Source organism: Boleophthalmus pectinirostris, unplaced genomic scaffold, assembly GCF_026225935.1.
Source record: "Boleophthalmus pectinirostris isolate CB_2022bp ecotype Guang Dong unplaced genomic scaffold, ASM2622593v1 HiC_scaffold_3, whole genome shotgun sequence".
In the NCBI taxonomy this organism is placed as follows: Eukaryota; Metazoa; Chordata; class Actinopteri; order Gobiiformes; family Gobiidae; genus Boleophthalmus; species Boleophthalmus pectinirostris.
In genome coordinates, this window is record NW_026571299.1 from 31,031,951 (window position 1) to 31,049,669 (window position 17,719).

At 37.0% G+C, this 17,719-nt stretch overlaps 2 protein-coding genes across 2 annotated transcripts in view; both read right to left on the reverse strand.

Moving 5' to 3' along the window:
* vgll4b (vestigial-like family member 4b) overlaps positions 1 to 608 on the reverse strand; it is a 46,716-nt gene extending 46,108 nt beyond the window's left edge. Inside the window, exon 1 of the mRNA XM_055160093.1 lies at positions 89 to 608. The gene's annotated coding sequence lies outside the window, so the exon portion shown is untranslated. The remainder of the gene's footprint in view (positions 1 to 88) is intronic.
* A 1,617-nt stretch (positions 609 to 2,225) lies between these two features.
* Positions 2,226 to 6,946, reverse strand: tamm41 (TAM41 mitochondrial translocator assembly and maintenance homolog). The gene is made up of 8 exons (XM_020933896.2): positions 6,621 to 6,946; positions 5,909 to 6,091; positions 5,726 to 5,818; positions 5,490 to 5,640; positions 5,171 to 5,316; positions 4,392 to 4,557; positions 3,735 to 3,797; positions 2,226 to 2,781 (listed from the first exon to the last, which is right to left on the reverse strand). Exons 1-8 carry the CDS (start codon positions 6,756 to 6,758, stop codon positions 2,690 to 2,692), a joined length of 1,032 nt encoding a protein of 343 aa, XP_020789555.2. The 5' UTR covers positions 6,759 to 6,946; the 3' UTR covers positions 2,226 to 2,689.
* Positions 6,947 to 17,719: the final 10,773 nt, after the last annotated feature.

Consider the following 17,719-nt stretch of genomic DNA (forward strand, 5'->3'; position numbering starts at 1 on the left):
TAAGTATGGGTAAAATTGGCTAAAATATAAAGAAATAAACTTACATAAAGAGCGACACAAAACAAGAATAAAGTTTATGCCATCTTACCTCCTACAAGCGCCACTTTGGTATCTTCCAGTGTGCGTTCGTATCCGTAAACAAAAGCAGGAAGCAAGAAATATATCCAAGAAAACAAAAAACAACTTCTGATCAAATTCCACGGATAAATAAGATAATCCCGATCTGGCAAGGACAGTAGCAGTAGCAGTAGTCCTAGTTGTGATCAGGTCGGTGGCAAAAACAAGGGAGACTTGGAAGAAGTGGAGTGCGAGAAGGAGGAGGAATGCTTGGAATGATGGAATTCGGTGCGTAGCAGGTGGTGAGAGCGGAGCGCGCTGATAGGCTGAGGCTCCAAGCTATGATATCAGCCTACATTATGGTAATTGAACCATTGCATCACATCCTCTGAAGGTTAGACGGTGGAAGACACGGGTCTGGCTCCTGTTGTTGCCACTGTCAGGGTGAAAGAACAGTACGTAATGTTTTGCAGTGAGGGTCATAAAAGTAAAGAGGAATAGGTGGGCTGGGCTTCGTATTGCCGAGTGATAAACGTGGTGCGGAAATACCAAATAAAAGTTGAATTTAGGTGAGAAATAAAATACGATATAATAACTATTTGTCTTCGTCCACAGTTTATGATTTATTGTGTAATGTTTTTGCAAAGAGAACCATAAAATAATTGAATAGGTGGGCCGGACGTTTTATAGCCTAGTAACATGCGTGGAGCGTAAATACGAAATACAATGGCATAATAAAATCCTAGCATTAGTCCAATGTTTATCGCTTATTGTATAATGATTTGTAATAAGGATCATAAAATACTGAGGAACAAGTGGGCTGGGTTAGTTTAATGGTCCAGTTGGTGTAAAGCAAGTTATTATAATAAAGTCTTACTATGTTGCTTATCCTTTATGGTTAATTGTGTTATTATTTTTTTTGCATTGAGAGGTATAAATATAACCGGTGGACTTCATATCCTAAGTTTTGTGTAGCTGGTGTCAAGCAACTTATGTTAAGCTATAATAAATTCTTAGTATTAGTGAACTGTATATTGTTTATGGTTAAATATGTAATGTTTTGCAGTGAGGGTAATAAAAGTACAGTGTATTAGTAAGAAGCGTGTAAAAAAAAAAAGGTAGCTGGTGTCAAGGTATAATAAGGTTGTAAAAGCAGTGAGGGCCATAAAAAATACTGAGAAACAGGTAGGCTGGGCTTAAGGGCCTCACATAGTAATACACATGTAAATAAATAAAGCTATTGATGGTATAATAAAGTCTTTGTACTAGTCTGTTGTTTATTGTTAATTGTGTAATGTTTTGCAATGTACTGTAGGTCCTAAAAGTACTGAAGGACAGGCGGGCTGCGTTTCATAAATGTGTGGGAATAAATAAAGTTTAACTAATGTCAAGCAGTACAATGTGGTCATACCAGCTTGTCACAGTCTGATCCCGTCAGATCTCAGAAGCTAAGCAAGGTCGGGCCTGGTTAGTACTTGAATGGGAGACCTCTGGGAAAATCAAGGCCACAGGGGGGCGCCAGTTGCAAAAAAAAAAAAAAACTTCAGTTGTGTACTTAGGCAAGACACTTCACCCACATTGCCTAGTATGAAAGTGGTGTGGACCGATGGCGCAGATTGGCAGCTGTGGGTACAATAGTAGCTCACCACCACCGGATATGGAGTGAAAGAATAAATGATCTGTAAAGCGTCTTTGTGACATATGTGTATGAAAAGTGATATATAAATAAAAACTTACTTACAATATGAAGTTTTATCTGTTGTTTGATGTTAATTATAAGACCCCCTTAACTGAGTCTCCATTTAAATGTCATTTTATTTTGAGTCCAAGTTCTGCTTTTCTCTATATTATGCAGACCTTTAGTAAAATAGTACCATGATACATATTGCAAACTGCAGTGTGAATGCTATGTAAAGGTTTCATCAAATGCCTCCCCTTTCCCCAGTTTCACTTTGTAAAAAAAAAAAAAAAAACACTACCCAGATTCTCCTGCACACTGCAGATGACAGCGGATTTGAACAGTGCCACAGAACAGCTTGTGTGCTGAGTAAATAGTGGAGATTGGTTTTCTTCATTCCTTCACAATAAAACTGTAGCTATGTATGCTCTGTAAAAAAAAAAAAAAAAAAGTTTAGTACTTGGGTGTAGTTTCACAAACACCCAAGAAATGTATGTCAGTGGATTTTATTATTATTATTTATTAAAAATACAAAGGTGAACATAGGTCCCGGTGAGGTGACGGGCGTTTTCTCATACTAGTGAAAGTTGTGCTTGAATTAAGGTTGAGACACAACTGTCATTCACGATTGTGTGTTGATAAGTTAACATATATTTCAGGCAATACTTAATTCCCAAACCCTTTCCCTTTCAATGTTTTCTGTACACATCTTTCCAGAGTAGTAGCAGCAGTTCAATCTCCACAGTCTCTTGTCCACAGTTCCCTCAAAGGTCACCATTTTCAGCTATACTCTTGAAACATGGGCCTTTCAAAATCATTAACATTGAGGTACAGGCATTAACAGTGCTCCCTTTGGTCATATACTGCAGTGGGGACATGTGGTGAGACGAGCAGAGACCAGGACAGAGGACACTTCAGTCAAAGGACAAACAAGAGTCTTTAAGTTGAGTAAAATCAGGACATCTCAGACACAGCAGGCTTCCTCCTCCAGCCCTTCCACATTTTGATGAGTTTCTTCGAGCTGTAGGAGACGGTTTTCCACATGCCTGAGGAAAATGACAAAATTGTATTAATTCTAGGCCTGTCATGATAATAACTACATCTACTTATTGTTCAATATATGGTAGCTGGAACAATATATTTTGGGGCTCAAAATTTATCGTGTGTACAATTTCTTTGCAATAATGGGGAGATTTTTGCTATTTTTATGTATTACAATAAGATTTGAGATGTAGATGGCAGAATAAATAACTTCTATGCCTAATTACTGGTTCATTCTGACATTTATTTGTTGCAACTCAGGCTTGTGTCAGAGGCATAAAGTAGTTTCAATATGATCATTTATCACAATATTTCTCTATAGCAATATATCATGCTTTAAATTGTGTTATTTTGACAGGCCTAATTAATTCTACAATTAATTAACAATACAGTTAATTTGTGTACTTGGAAAATTACATTAGACTTATATGAAAACTTTATAACAAGGAGTTACACAATTAGGGCTGCGTTAGTTGGCAACTTTATTGTAAAAGAGATACATACAGCACCTGCATAGCAAGAAAGCCGAGTGTATTGAAAGAAAAGACTATGGAGTCTCTAGAGTCTTAAACGTCATCATTCATTTAACCAAGGGCTACCAAATGCTGTTGTGCACTAATGAAATTCTTGATTTTATTCTAAGGCTGAGCAATATGGCAGACAAATAACCAAAATTTTCCATTTTATTTTGTCTTAGATTTCAATACATCTGAAAAAAAAGATGTTCCATTAATTATTATTAATCTCAATTCAATTAAAATTTATTACAGTTTCACAGCCCCAGTGTATTCTTTATAAAGTCTGGATTAAGTCAAGACCATTTTCTGTTTTCAGTAAAGTACTGCAATATTCACCATCAAAGCGATAGCAGAGTGTAATTGTGACAGATTATAAAATTCTATTTTCCCTCATGATTTATTTATTCTGCAAACAAGATGAAAAACTGCAGTGTGCTTACCAGCAGTAGCGATGCCTTTAATACTCTGCGTTATACTGGAGGACTTGACGATTGATGAGATTCCTGTCAGAATAAACAAAACAAAAACATGCTCGCAGTCACCCTCGTACATCACCACTTTGTACAAGATTTTATGAGCTGCTTATGAGCTGAAGATGGTAATCATATTATTATGAAATGCACCACAGAAGAATTATGGGAGATTGATTTCCCTCTGCTCTACAAAACAAGGCACATTAAGGCTTAGCTCATAAGCAGAAGTATTAACAAAAAAAGGAAAAAAGTAATTTTAAAATAAAATGGAATAAACATAAGAAAACAGGCTTTTGCTAATCAAGAAAATAAATGTTGTATTTTATTTTGGAAGCTGTGTGTTACAAGACTTTTAATTAATCAACTCAAATAAATTATATTACAATTTAGGTTTATAACCATAGTTCTAAAATGTTTGAGGATTATGAAATATTCTGCTAACAGTACTATCTGTATTTAACTGTGGTAGTAATCGTATGCTGTACGCACAATATACAGCATTGCCACAAATTTGAAGAATAAATGATAAAGCTTTTCTCTTTTGTCATAAGTATTACACTGAACAATTTTATATTATCTTAACATGTCATTATAGCCAGTGCTTCTGAGGATTTGTATCTGTACCTTGTTGTACGACAGCTCCACAGTCAGGATCCTGAGCCACCTGCAGCAGGATCTCCTCCACATCGCGGTTCTTTCCCGGAGGATCCACTAACTTTGTAATTCTTTGCTGCAGCGTTCGAGGTAACGCCATCAGCTGAACGAACTGACCCTCGGGACTCTTATCCACCTACAGAGGAACAGCACAGCAAATAAACCAGCAGAGTCTAAACCAATTATAGTGTTATTGCAGAGACTTCATTACTCTACACACATACATTTTAACACAGTTGAGCTCAAATGGATACAACGACTTGATGCTGAATAAGGAGATCTTCTTTAAATCAAGTTTACGTGAAGTTACCACATACTGTGACTGGACTGGGGGCATGTGCTCAGGCCAAGTTTGTACTGGCTAACCGATCGCTAACTCAACCCAAACCATTATCAACTAAATCATCTTTTCACTTAATCTGCTATAATATCAAGTAGGGTTGAAACAATACCTGAAATATAATTTATTGTTTTGCCAAATCTTACGATAATGTATGAGGCTATAAGAAAATAAGCCTTTTTTTTTAAATAAATGCATTGTCTTGTGGCAGCAAAAGCTAAAAACAAACTTAATTCCTTAGAATATGACAGTTATTGTAGCACTTTACTCTTGTAAGACATTAAAATAAAAAACTGAGCATATCTACAATTCTGTTTGTCAAAATGTTGTGATAAATATCGTATAGTAAGGAGTAATAATGTTTCCGTAAGATTTAGATATTGTTAAATCAAGTTCATTCCAAATGTACCTCTAGTTTTCCTTGCTGGGGCTTGTAGACGACCTGTGGACAGTCTTTTAAAATGTTGTTGTACAGCATTCTGAAGTACTGAAAATTGTCTTTGACAATATTGGCTACTTTAGATTTATCTTCTCCAATCACCATCCTAAAATCACCTGAAAAGGCAAAATAGCCATTAAGATTCATTTTTTATGGTATCGAATCTGCATCTGCTTGACTCCTTGCAAAGGTCATTGCTCATATTAATGATACAAGCAGGTGGCAGACTCTCCACCAGACAAGTTGCACAGTGCACCTTTAAGTTCTATGCAAATGTGTGCATTCTTACCTGCATAAGAAAGACCAGCAATCTGTAGAAATAGGTCCTCCTCACTGAAGCTCTCAGGCAACATGAGAAATGAGGCAGTTACAGCACTTTTTAAATTAGCCACAAGAGCAGCTCGGAGTTTTCCATTGTCACTCTGCACCAACATCTTCACCTGTCGCCACAGACATGGGAGACACAGCATTTAAGTTTGCATAATGACCAATACAAAGTTTGAGATGAATAATTGGAGCACTGACTGGTTTGTGAAGGCGTCCAGCGACATACAGGGTTTTCCAGTGCATCAGGTCATCAATGAGAGAGTCCGTGCTTATTACACCATACTTTATGGTCTATAAAATAAAAATTGAAAAAGGTTAAGTTTTGAGTCAAAGTATTTCTAACCGCTAGCTAATAAAATTCAAAGCAGATAGGTCTCTGACCCTTCCATCCAAAGGAACTAGTGTGTTATAATACACTGAAGCTCCATGGTCGTTTTGAATTGAACTGATCTTGGTCGGCCCCAGGAACTTGAGGATGGAGTAGTGCTTTCGATTTTGGAGGAGGTTCAATGTGTGCCATGTAACCGGGTCGTCCACAGCAAACACAAAATCCAGCATATTTTTCTGAAGAAAGCACAAGAATGAATGAAATTAACTATTACTGAGGCCACTTCAAGTAGAGAAAGCAGCACACATAAGATTCTGACTATATAAGCAGTGAGTGATAGTTTTCAAAAGAGTCATTTGTTTGCCTGGTCTAAAACTGCAGTAATCAATTAATCAGAAAACAAAATTCCAAAATGGTTACAAAGTTTTGTACTGAGTAGTTGGTCAATGATGAAGGTATTCATTGGGGGCAGGGCGCTTTTGTAAATGTTTATTACCAGTGCAGATGGGTACTAAAATAGTATGAGTTTAAGAAGTAATTTCACAAGTCTTGCAAGCAGTAGGCAATTACAAATAATATATCAAAATACACCCTTCTCTATTTCATACATGGCATTGTGATCATTCTATACACCTCTGCTTGCTTTCCATTCGCTTTTAGGTCATGGTTAGCTAAATGCATTGTTTCTCAGAATATAGTTAAACCTTAAGTTTCAGTCTTCAAAGATTAACTGAACACAGACTATGAGAAACTGACAACACTTACGTCCATTTGACCTTGGCTGGTCCCATGTTGTTTGAACACTCCAGATCCATAGGCGAAAGCTAAACTAATGTCCTGGGGAAACTGGGACAGGACGCGTCTGTATAGGACTCCCGTATTGTGCAGAACTGGGACTGTCATCTTGGACTAACACGTTTATCGGCGTCAAAGCTTAACAGCTAACTCATAAAAAGATCCCCTGGGTTTAACGATAAACGAAAATGATAAAACACAAGACACGACGCTAACGAGCCCGACTGACACTGCAGCACAGTGTAATTCCCATGTTATGATCACTGAAATCGTGTTGTCGGTCAGATGCAGGTCAAATGTGCGTCGACTACATTATACGTCACGGTCTCTCCCCGGAAAAGAGGCTCATGGGAAATTGAGTCCATTACCTTCAAGTAACTGAATGCATGTTATATTTTAGCCCTTTACATCTTCTTTATAATTTATTGACTAATAATTTATGCCTTACTGTACTTGTAATTGTTTGTTAGTTTGTCTTGCATAGGTTTAAATTTGGCATTGTGTCCAATGCATTAACATAGATATAGAAAATGTTTATCTGTAAGAGCTGCTGTTTGCAAATCCAGTACGCAAATCCAATGCATATAATTTGATGATTGTTTCTGAGCTTGTGAATATATTTAGAATATTTGCCAGAATGTGATTAATAGCCTACACAATTCATTGGCCTGTATAATTGATTGGCTCTTAATGGATGTCAGTCTATAATTTGTATTATAAATGATCTTTTATACAGCACAATTTATTTAGTCTGCCCAAGTGTAAGTGACTACAGGGGTATTACCTCTGCAATTTATTTAATCTGCCCAAGTGTAAATGACAGGGGTATTACCTCTGCATTAACCACTGCTCTATTGCTTTCCACTGTATTTGAAAGAATTAGTAATGCAAGTAGATTTATGTCACACCATCTACAATCTCCGTGGCTCATTATGAGATTGTCAGGGCAAAACCAATATTATAGTTTCAGTAATCAGCCCAAGTCATCTCCTCAGACAGATTATAAAAAGATGGGAACATTGAGTTCTGCATAAAAATCCAATTAAATCTGGCACCATCTTGGAAAGATCTGGAGTGGAGTTTAATTGTGTCTATAGTCTTATATTTAAGAAGTCAAAGCCTTTATGTAACTTTTCTGATTGTGTCCATCCATGTAGCACAAAAAAAGATAGCAAGATGCAGTTGTCAGATAAGACAATTATATAAATGTATATGTACAAGTTAAAATAAAATGGAAAAATAATTAATATAATAATAATAATAATAATGAATAATAATAATAATAATAATAATTATATTATTATTATTATTATTATATTATTATTATTATTATTATTATTATTATTATTATTATTATTATTATTATTATTATTATCATTATCATGATAATGATGATAATAATAATAATAATAATAATAGTAATTATTATTATTATTATTATTATTATCATTATTATTATCATTATTATTATATTAATTATTTTTCCATTTTATTTTAACTTTACTGAAAAAGTGCTAGGGTGCTAAATGATTTAAATTTATTCAGAAATTCCTGCATAGTACACCTTGCATTTACTGTAAACTTGTGTTTTTCTGGGCATAGGAGGGTTAGGGGTGAGAGTGTGTTTTATAGTACTTAGTATTCCAATTACTAAGGACTAACTGTTTTATACAAAAAAAGTATATTATACGGAGTTTTAAGGCAGTAAGGCCATATTCTCAACAACTGCAAATCTCATTATAATAACTATGAGAGAATAATCATAAAGTGTGGAGGTGTGGCTTTGTTCACTCCTATCTCCTGTGCTTGTTGTCTTGGATTCACATTTTATGGCCTGTAATGTGCCATTTCAAATCCAATCAAATGTGTATTTTACTGAAAGCCTTTGTAAACAGTCTTTTTGGAGACTGTTTTGAATGATTGTATCTTGAGATGTGGGTTTATTCACTAACTCACCAATCAGTGGGACACTCCCTACTTCTCCTTTTTTTTTTCTTTAATAGTCTTATGTGTTGGTAAAAAAATACATAATGAAACATGTACTTCATTAGTTAACACTGAAGACTGTTCAGAAATAGTGAATTTTGTTGTTCTGAGTGACTGTAATTGTTCTGATTCAGTTGTAACTGAATGGTTGTTGTTTTGTTTGTGAAAGTATGTACGTTGGGTGTTTGTTTTGTTTTCTTGTAAAAGACAGTGAACATACTCCCGTCTCTGCAGTTACAATTCTTGGCAGTACAACTTGTTATAGTACTGTTAAGAATTGTAACTTCAGAGATGGCAGTGCTTTTCCTCTCTAGGTTTAGGTGTTTTATTTTAAGTCATATTAAAATCATTTGACAAACATGAGGTAAGAAATAATTCCATAGTAGCTTATTTTGAATGTGCACACGCCTTAACTCTGTTTCTGTTTCTGTTTCTATTCCCATGGTGACTGGATTGGAGGGGCCATCTGAGCGCCGTGGTCCTGAGATCTAATGAAGCTGAAGAGAAAAAAACATGTCTCCAGAAGATGACGAACAGGAGCTGATCAGAAGTGATGTGATGAAGCTGATCAGAAGAAGATAAACAAACATGGGGTAAGAAATAATTCCATAGTAGCTTATTTTGAATATGCACACGCCTTAACTCTGGGGCCATCTGAGCGCCGTGGTCCTGAGATCTAATGAAGCTGAAGAGAAAAAAACATGTCTCCAGAAGATGATGAACAGGAGCTGATCAGAAGTGATGTGATGAAGCTGACGAGACGAACTATGTCTCTAGAAGATGAAGGACAACAGCAGATCGGAAGTGATTTGATTAAGCTGACCATAAGAACCGTCTTTCCAGAAGATGAAGAACATGAGCTGATCAGAAGTAATGTGATGAAGCTGATCAGAAGAAGATAAACAAACATGAGGTAAGAAATAATTCCATAGTATCTTATTTTGAATGTGCACACGCCTTAACTCTGTTTCTGTTTCTGTAAGAACCGTCTTTCCAGAAGATGACGAACAGGAGCTGATCAGAAGTAATGTGATGAAGCTGATCAGAAGAACTGTATCTCCAGAAGACAGGGGCAGATTGGGACCAAAAAACGGCCCCGGAATTTTCCCCCACAAATCGGCCCACGGTGGAAATTGAGGACCGGTCCATGAGCAGACTGCTGTTCTGGGCTTTTCCATAATACACAGATTGCCAGTTCACTGCTGCCAGAAGATGAAGAACACGAGCTGATCAGAAATTATTTGATGAAGCTGATGAGAAGAACCATCTCTCCAGAAGATGAAGAACAAGAGCTGATCAGAAGTGATGTGATGAAACTGACGAGAAGAACCATGTCTCCAGAAAATGAAGGACAAGAGTACATCAGAAGTGACTTGATGAAACTGAGTAGAAGAACTGTATCTCCAGAAGACGGGCGGATTGGGACCTAAAAACAGCCCTGGAATTTTCCCCCACGGTGGAAATTGAGCACTGGTCCACCAGCGGACAGCCGTTTTAGGCTTTTCCAGAATAATTGCCAGTTCGCCGCTGCCAGAAGATGAAGAACATGAGCCGATCAGAAGTGACGTGATGAAACTGACTAGAAGAACCATGTCTCCAGAAGATGAAGGACAAGAGCAGATCGGAAGTGATTTGATGAAGCTGACCTAAAGAACCATGTTTCCAGAAGATGAAAAAGATAAGCTGATCAGAATTGATGTGATGAAACTGACAAGAAGAACCATGCCTCCAGAAGATGAAAGACAAAAGCAGATCGGAAGTGATTTGATGAAGCTGACCAGAAGAACTGTATCTCCAGAAGACAGGGGCAGATTGAGACCAAAAAAACGCCCTGTAATTTCCCCCTACAAATCGACCCACGGTGAAAATTGAGGACTGGTCCACAAGCAGACGGCTGTTCTGGGCTTTTGCAGGACAATTGCCAGTCCGCCGCTGCCAGAAGATGAAGAACATGAGCTGATCAGAAATGATTTGATGAAACTGACAAGAAGAATCATGTCTTCAGAAGATGACGAACTAGAGATGGAGCTGATCAGAAGACCACCATGAAAGAATGTACAGAAATTAGTCAATAAACACAAGGTTGATTTGGAATTCTTTTTTTTTTCTTATTTCTAAAAAAATATTTTTAAAGTACATGTACATTGTATTGTTTATTACAATTTACTTAAAGGGGAATTATGCAACTTTTCTGATTGGAGTCCGCTACTTGCTTGTCTCCATGGAGATGCTATTCTTTTAACTGGAAAGTTATACAGTATATCACTAAATTTATCTATGTAACCTATTATAAGTTATAGCTGTTTTAAATATGTGCATAACATTATTAATGTGAGACTTGTCACTCCTCAGATCTGACTTGTAACTTGACCTGGGAGCATTAACATTTTGTCTTTTATAGAGATAGTTTGGTTTATTGCAATACTCCACATCTCCATAGAGACAAATCAGTGGTTTCCTCTTCAATAGACATGGTGTCATAGGTTCATAGACTGGTTTTAATCAGATCTTAGTCAATCAATCAATCAACAACTTTATTAATCCCAAAGGGGAATTCAGTTTGCACATCTCTGGTCGTGCACAAATATATAAATCATAAAAGAAAACGAAAAACAGACGCCATACATTCAAACCTCATTGATCAGGGACACAATAGCAAATTTACTTTCCATTTAAAAGCTTTATGGCAGAAGGAATAAAAGATTTAGTTGTGGGATGATATAGCGCCTCACAGAGGGCATTTGCAGAAGGGGGGGGCAGGATTAAACCAGGCCTGAACCAGGACAAAACCAGGACTACACCAGGTGTTACAGTTTCTTTTTCACCATCCAAACCAGTTTTCTTGTGCTTGCTGCGCTCCTCCATTGTTGCTTATAACTTCAGGCCTTGGTCCTGCAGCACTGGTCATTGGGGCTTTCCTTGTGTTATACAGTATACAGGCACACACGCTGGTCCACAGATTCAAGACTGGATCAACGACTTCCGGTGGCTGATGATGTCATCGTTCCCGGACGAGCCCCCAAGTTTCTGTTACGGGACTGGTCTAGGGGGCAGACCCACACAGAAGAATAGTCTGAATAAACAGGAAAAATAAAGACACAGCAGGCAGTGAGTTTCAGTTCAGTGCAGCCTCGCTTCGTTGTATATAATTACAAAATAATCAAAATTACATTTTACATTGGTTTTACAATATATTATAGTCTACTAATTATCAACTGTTATGTTACTGTAAATTTTGCAATAATCTGGTCTCCTTACAATATATGGTCTCATCTGACTTTAACACATATACTGTCTAATTACCAGAAAACATGTATTTATACATGTACATCTGCATATATCTATACAATTGAAAATCTCTGTTTCTTACTTGAGTCTTAACTGAAATAATATTCACATTTTTAGAGTTCGGCTTACACATGTACACATTTTATAATTACAATAACAACTTTAACTTCACAATTTTACCTTAACTGTTAATCAAAAATAATATCTGAGCAATGCAATACAGTCCGGGATACTACATGCTTATTACAAGAGAGTTCAATTTGCCAAGGGCCGCTGCCATTACAAAACCTCATGTTCGCACTGCGGAGACTAGCAGAATTTCTAACAACAAATAAAACCACTCGTATATTGGCTCTAAACAACCAAAATAGTGTACATTTCTCTTGTATGTATTTTGTAAGTGTTTCACATTCAATTCCCTGAATAAACAGGAAAAATAAAGACACAACAGGCAGTGAGTTTCCCTGGTAAAACATGTGTGGTCACATGGGTCTGAGACTAAAGCCCCTGATTTCAAACTAACACTTCCACAGGTTTAACTGTCAGTTCCAGACTGGCCTGGTTCAGACCAAGAGACTGACCTTGTCTTAATGAATGTGATGTGTTTTGTATTTGATTTTGTCTGAAATAGTCTAAATGTGGGCCAGATTTGGTCTGGTTTATTAAGTGTAATAGGCAGCAGTTGAGATTGGCAATTGCAAGGCAGAAAATATCCAAATGATTCTTGTGAATGCGTATGGGTTTTAAAAACATAGTGGAGAAATTCGTATTGCCACATGAACACAAGAGTTTTCTTTTTGACAGAAAAACTCAGCCTACATGTGATTGGTTTATGTGTGAATGAAATAACAACAAAAAACAAAACAAACAAACAAAAAACTTCCAGGTATGTTTTTGATGAGGAAATGGGAGTATATCTTAGATCAGAACATTACCTAATATGGACCCTTTAAATGGTACAAGAGTTAGAAGCATTCACTTAAAAAGTCTGCCTTTGTCCTTGTTTATAACCTTTTATTAAGCCATGAAGAAACCATAATATCAAATACAAAATGCCTATTATTATTATTATTATTATTATTATTATAAGGATTCTTTTTTGCCATATCGTACACCCCTGATCAGAATTTAAACATATTCAACCTCAGACAGGAGTCTCCAAGCTTTTTCCTCTGGTGATCTCCTCTACAAAATAAACTAGTTAAATGGTGTGTAAATGAGCTCATGGGTGCGACAGAGCCGCTCCGGTTGTCTTGCCATGTGTGCTGTAGGATCTGATGCAGTGTGTGTTGTGACTGTAGCCTCTTATTGTAGTTTTGCTGACGTTGTTGGGGCTGGGTGTGAGCGTTGTGTCATTGGGGCTGGTTGTTGGGGATAGTTGTGAGCGGTGTGTTACATTGTGCTGTTGGGGCTGGGTGTGAGCTGTGGATCAAGTTGTGCTGCTGCATAAACTGCGCTTGGCTGTGCATTATGCTCTGATATAGCTCAGCCAATAGTGACCAAAATGACTGTCTGTTTCTGGCATTCGTTATAATAATATAGCCTATGTATAATACATATATTTACAATTTTGGCCTAGGTTCCCCGTCAAAAAATTATACCACCAGCCACCACTCTCTGCCAGGTAAGAAGCGTGTGGGGTATTAGGGTCTCCTCAGTTACAATCGGGACACGTGTCCACATATTAGTAACTCTGTGTGATCATAAACAAGCATGGAATTGGTGGTTTTCATAAAAACAGTTAAAACCAAGGTAAAACAAATAAAAGTTGGCAGTGCCAAGCGGCGGACCAGACACACCGGCGCCATCTTGCTTCACTCACTATAGATGATCTATGACAGGTCTATCAGCCATCATCAAAGATACGTTTTACTAAGAAAACATGATGAACTTTTTTTTTTTTTTTTTTAACCACAGCTTTAATTCTTTTTTAAAAGGCTACAAAACCAAAGAACATTTTGGGGCACTGCCACATACCTACCAGACATCTCACAGTTCCAGCATTAGCATCATGAGGACAGCAGTTAGGTTCCATCATCTTCATCCTGTTTTAGCTGCACAGGCATCTCCAGCAGGTGGCAGTACAGTCCACTTGTATACTGCATTAGATATAAGGATCAAATGAAGGCAGTTTAGGAGGCATACATGATGAATAGTTGCATTGTGGTTTTATAGGATTTGCTGACCTGAGGCACCGAGGAGGACAGAGGCAGGATTGGGTGGTCTTAATGGGTGGTGACAATCTGTTAACTCTTTCTCCAGACTTTCTCCATCCATCCCTCTGGTTTCCATTTTCCATTGACCATCCGTTTGGTGCGCTTTAACATCTACATGTTGTGACTAAATGCAATCTCAGCACTTCACACATGACAACTGGGCAGTAGTGTGGAGTGTTGCATCCTCTTGCTGCGTTACAAACCATGAACTCAAAATGACATTGTCATGTAAAAAGACACAGTACTACTCACCTGAGGCCATGTTACAGTACCTACCAATACCCGTCACCGTAAAACAAACTGAATGGTTAAACCCCACAGCTTAGGGTCTTGCAGTTCACTGCTGTATGGCAGGTGGCTGAAATGGAAACTGGACACCATGGTCTCCTCAACCTCACGGATAGTGGAGGCAGACGCCTAGGGGGAGTCAGCAGCATGGCGTTCAAGCCAGAGACTAACATCCAAATCTCCTGTTCCATGTGGTGCAGGCTAGGAAGCATAGCCCAAGGAGCTGAAAGAGAGCACAGTCACCTTATAGTATTGTATGTTGAATTTAAGACTTGAACAATCAACTATGGCACATTATTTTAATCAGAGAAACAGACTTAGACTTGCCTGTGCACTAGTCCTCATTTCTAACACAGCCATGATCATGATAACATAAACCAATAAAATTTCAAGTAAATTATCAAAAAAAAAAAAAGTATTAGTTTGACAGTTTAGTTTCAGGGAGATTGCTGCAGAAAATAAGTTTGCTAATGTACTGTAGTTCTGGGTCTGTTCTGATTTCAGTAGCCTATACTTACCATAGCTCTATTAAACTGCACATCCAGGCGTTCAGGTCAAATAAGGCACCCAAAAGAATGTATAAGAAATCAATGTATAAGAAATCAATAAATGCATTAAATAAATTCCTATATTTGGGACCAGAGTCAATTGTATTATCTTCATATGCACTAGATGGCGCCAATTCCAACGATCACATTGAGATCATAGATAGTATATGATTGTGATTGGCTTAAAACTCCAGAATAAAAAATGCATATTATTATTTTGACCATTCACATAACTCCATGGATAGAACAAACTGGTAGTTCAGAAACTATGTTTAAAATAAAGGTGCACTCTAAAATGTATTATGTCGGAGGATCTGTCGCTTGTCTCCATGGAGATTTGACCTGCAATGGAGAAAAGTGAGTGATGTGACCAGGGCAAGTTACAGTTCACATTTTAGAAAAAATAATAATAATGATAATAATAATAATGAAAAAAAAACTGTAATGGAATAAATGCTAGACAGGCCTGTCAAGACACACTGTGGAGCATTTTGGTCAAAGAAAAAAGCAAACATCTCCATACAGACAAATAGCCTGTGCTCCTCCCTCTTGAAAGCTGCATAGTCCACCTTTAAACATACATTGAAAAAGGACTGACATGAGAATGTACACACTCACCGCAACTCTGGGTTTTGCATATCTGTTGCCATGGAGATGTATTGCTTTTCCAAGTCTTAAGAAGGAGCATTCAAGAAAAACACACCATTAAACACAAGTCTGAAATGAACTTAATTAGAAAAACAAAGAGATGTGCTGAGAAGGTCATGTAGTCTATAATATAAAAAGAATATTTGAAATGCCCTGCTGTTTATTTCTAAAGGGACAGCACCACTATACTATTCACCTGTGGGGCAAAGTCTCCCTTGAGTTCTTATTATCGCTGACTTGCTGTGGCATCGAAATGTAAAGCCCCCTGAGTACTGATCCTGTGTAACTGTCTGGGTAGTGAGTAACGTAAAGCAATATCATTATGCATCATGCTTGTCTAGAATAAAATAAGCTATCATCATAATTATGAATCTATAAACCTTTAATCCAATTTGCTATGGTTAGTCATCTGTTGTGGACATAATAATACTAAAAAATAACATGTTACAGATGGTATAGATTTTCGATTATATGCGCTGCCAGTCCAAACGTGAATAAAACTAGGCTAAGGTGCTATAGGGCTGGGCGATGAGGCTTAAAATTGATATCACTGTATAAAAGAGAAAATTGGGGAAAATATCATTCACAACATTACACCAATGGCCCTTTGCCTATGAAGTGCTAACTTGTTTAAGCTATTTAAGTTAATATTTGAATGTATAAGTACAACTGCTGTATTTAAATTTCATACCTAATTGTATTTTTGTAGCCTGAAAATATTTGGTGAATTCAATTATTATAATTTAATCAACTGGACACCCTTAGATGAATGTGCCACGTTTGTTCTCCGTAGAGAGTAAAATGTCTTGATTTCTTTAAAAGCCACTTTTGCAATAAAAGCAGAGCCTGTTTTTCTTAACATCTTAATTCTTTATTTTCATTATTTAAAATTGAATTGGCCCTTGTTGAAGTCCTCCTGCTGTTACACATAACAAAACGACAAAACATCTAATAGCTGCTTAATCAGATTTATCCAAAAACACCGGTAGAAACTAAATCAATGGATTAAGTTGTGTTGTATGAGCCTAACAGTCAGAGAGAGTGTTGCATTGTATCATGCGAGCCTCCTATGATGTCTTGGTCCCAGCGTTCAGATTTTAGAGGATTAACTGATGGAGCTGTGGCCTTTGTGTATTTGCCCACACTCATATCTCTGTAAGCCCCAAAGCTGCATTTACCAGGCACTCACACCACCATCACGTCAGTCAGGCGTTTGATACCTGACCTGTAAGCTTCGAAACTGGCAATACATTATCAACCTTCGAGTTTGCAATCATTATCGATATTGGTGGTACAGTGGGGAAAAAAATAAATAAATAAAAAAATTCTCATTGTACTCCTATTGTACAAAAATATTCTGAGACTTCGATATGCAATCTATCCAAGTAATTCATTGTTAACAGTGGCAATTATTTGAAAAGTCCATCTTGAAAAGTCTTTTTGTTGTTTTTTTTGTTTTGTTTGTTTGTTTCAAATTCATCTTTAGAAAATATTTTTGTAATTACAAGACAATGAGGAAAGCAAGTTAAGTTCTTTTGTTCACACAATTCATACACAGAGTAACTGACCTCGCCTAGAGCTGCTGTCAGACTGACATCGTGGTTGTGCCTGGTCTTACAGTTTTTTTTATTTCTATTCTTTTGTAGAGTCTCATCTGTATTCTGGTTTTGTCAACCTTCTCCAACCTTCCAAAGATACACACCTTGAAGAAGAAAAGGTGAACCAAAAATTGCCTCTGTAGTTCATGCATTAACCCACTTCAAGGCCAAAACTTCTGAGAGAATTCCATTCATAATCCTATACAGTTTATCATTTTACAGTTTATGCTTATGCTTTCCTTTAATACATATTTTCCAGTTACTGAGTGCTTACTGTCATCTACCAAGCATTTGCATAAATTACATTGCACAAAATGACGCGATTATAGGATTTCAAATAAACATCTAATTTCATGATGGTGCAGACAAGGTGAACACTTTGGCACTCTAATCCATTAAACCACATTATGTATTCAGCATATTCCCTCTGTGTCATTTTGAGTGGAAATGCTAAAACCTTGTAGAAAATGCCCTAGTTTAATCTCCCTCTGTTTATC

Bases quoted from the DNA above. Each gene is read 5' to 3' on its own strand.
- tamm41 (XM_020933896.2), bottom strand. From the start codon at position 6,758: ATGACAGTCCCAGTTCTGCACAATACGGGAGTCCTATACAGACGCGTC. The intron at 5,819-5,908 runs GTCAGAGACCTA...TTTATTTTATAG, and splicing joins TAGTTCCTTTGGATGGAAGG to ACCATAAAGTATGGTGTAAT. The intron at 3,798-4,391 runs GTACAGATACAA...TTATTCTGACAG, and splicing joins TGGAGCTGTCGTACAACAAG to GAATCTCATCAATCGTCAAG.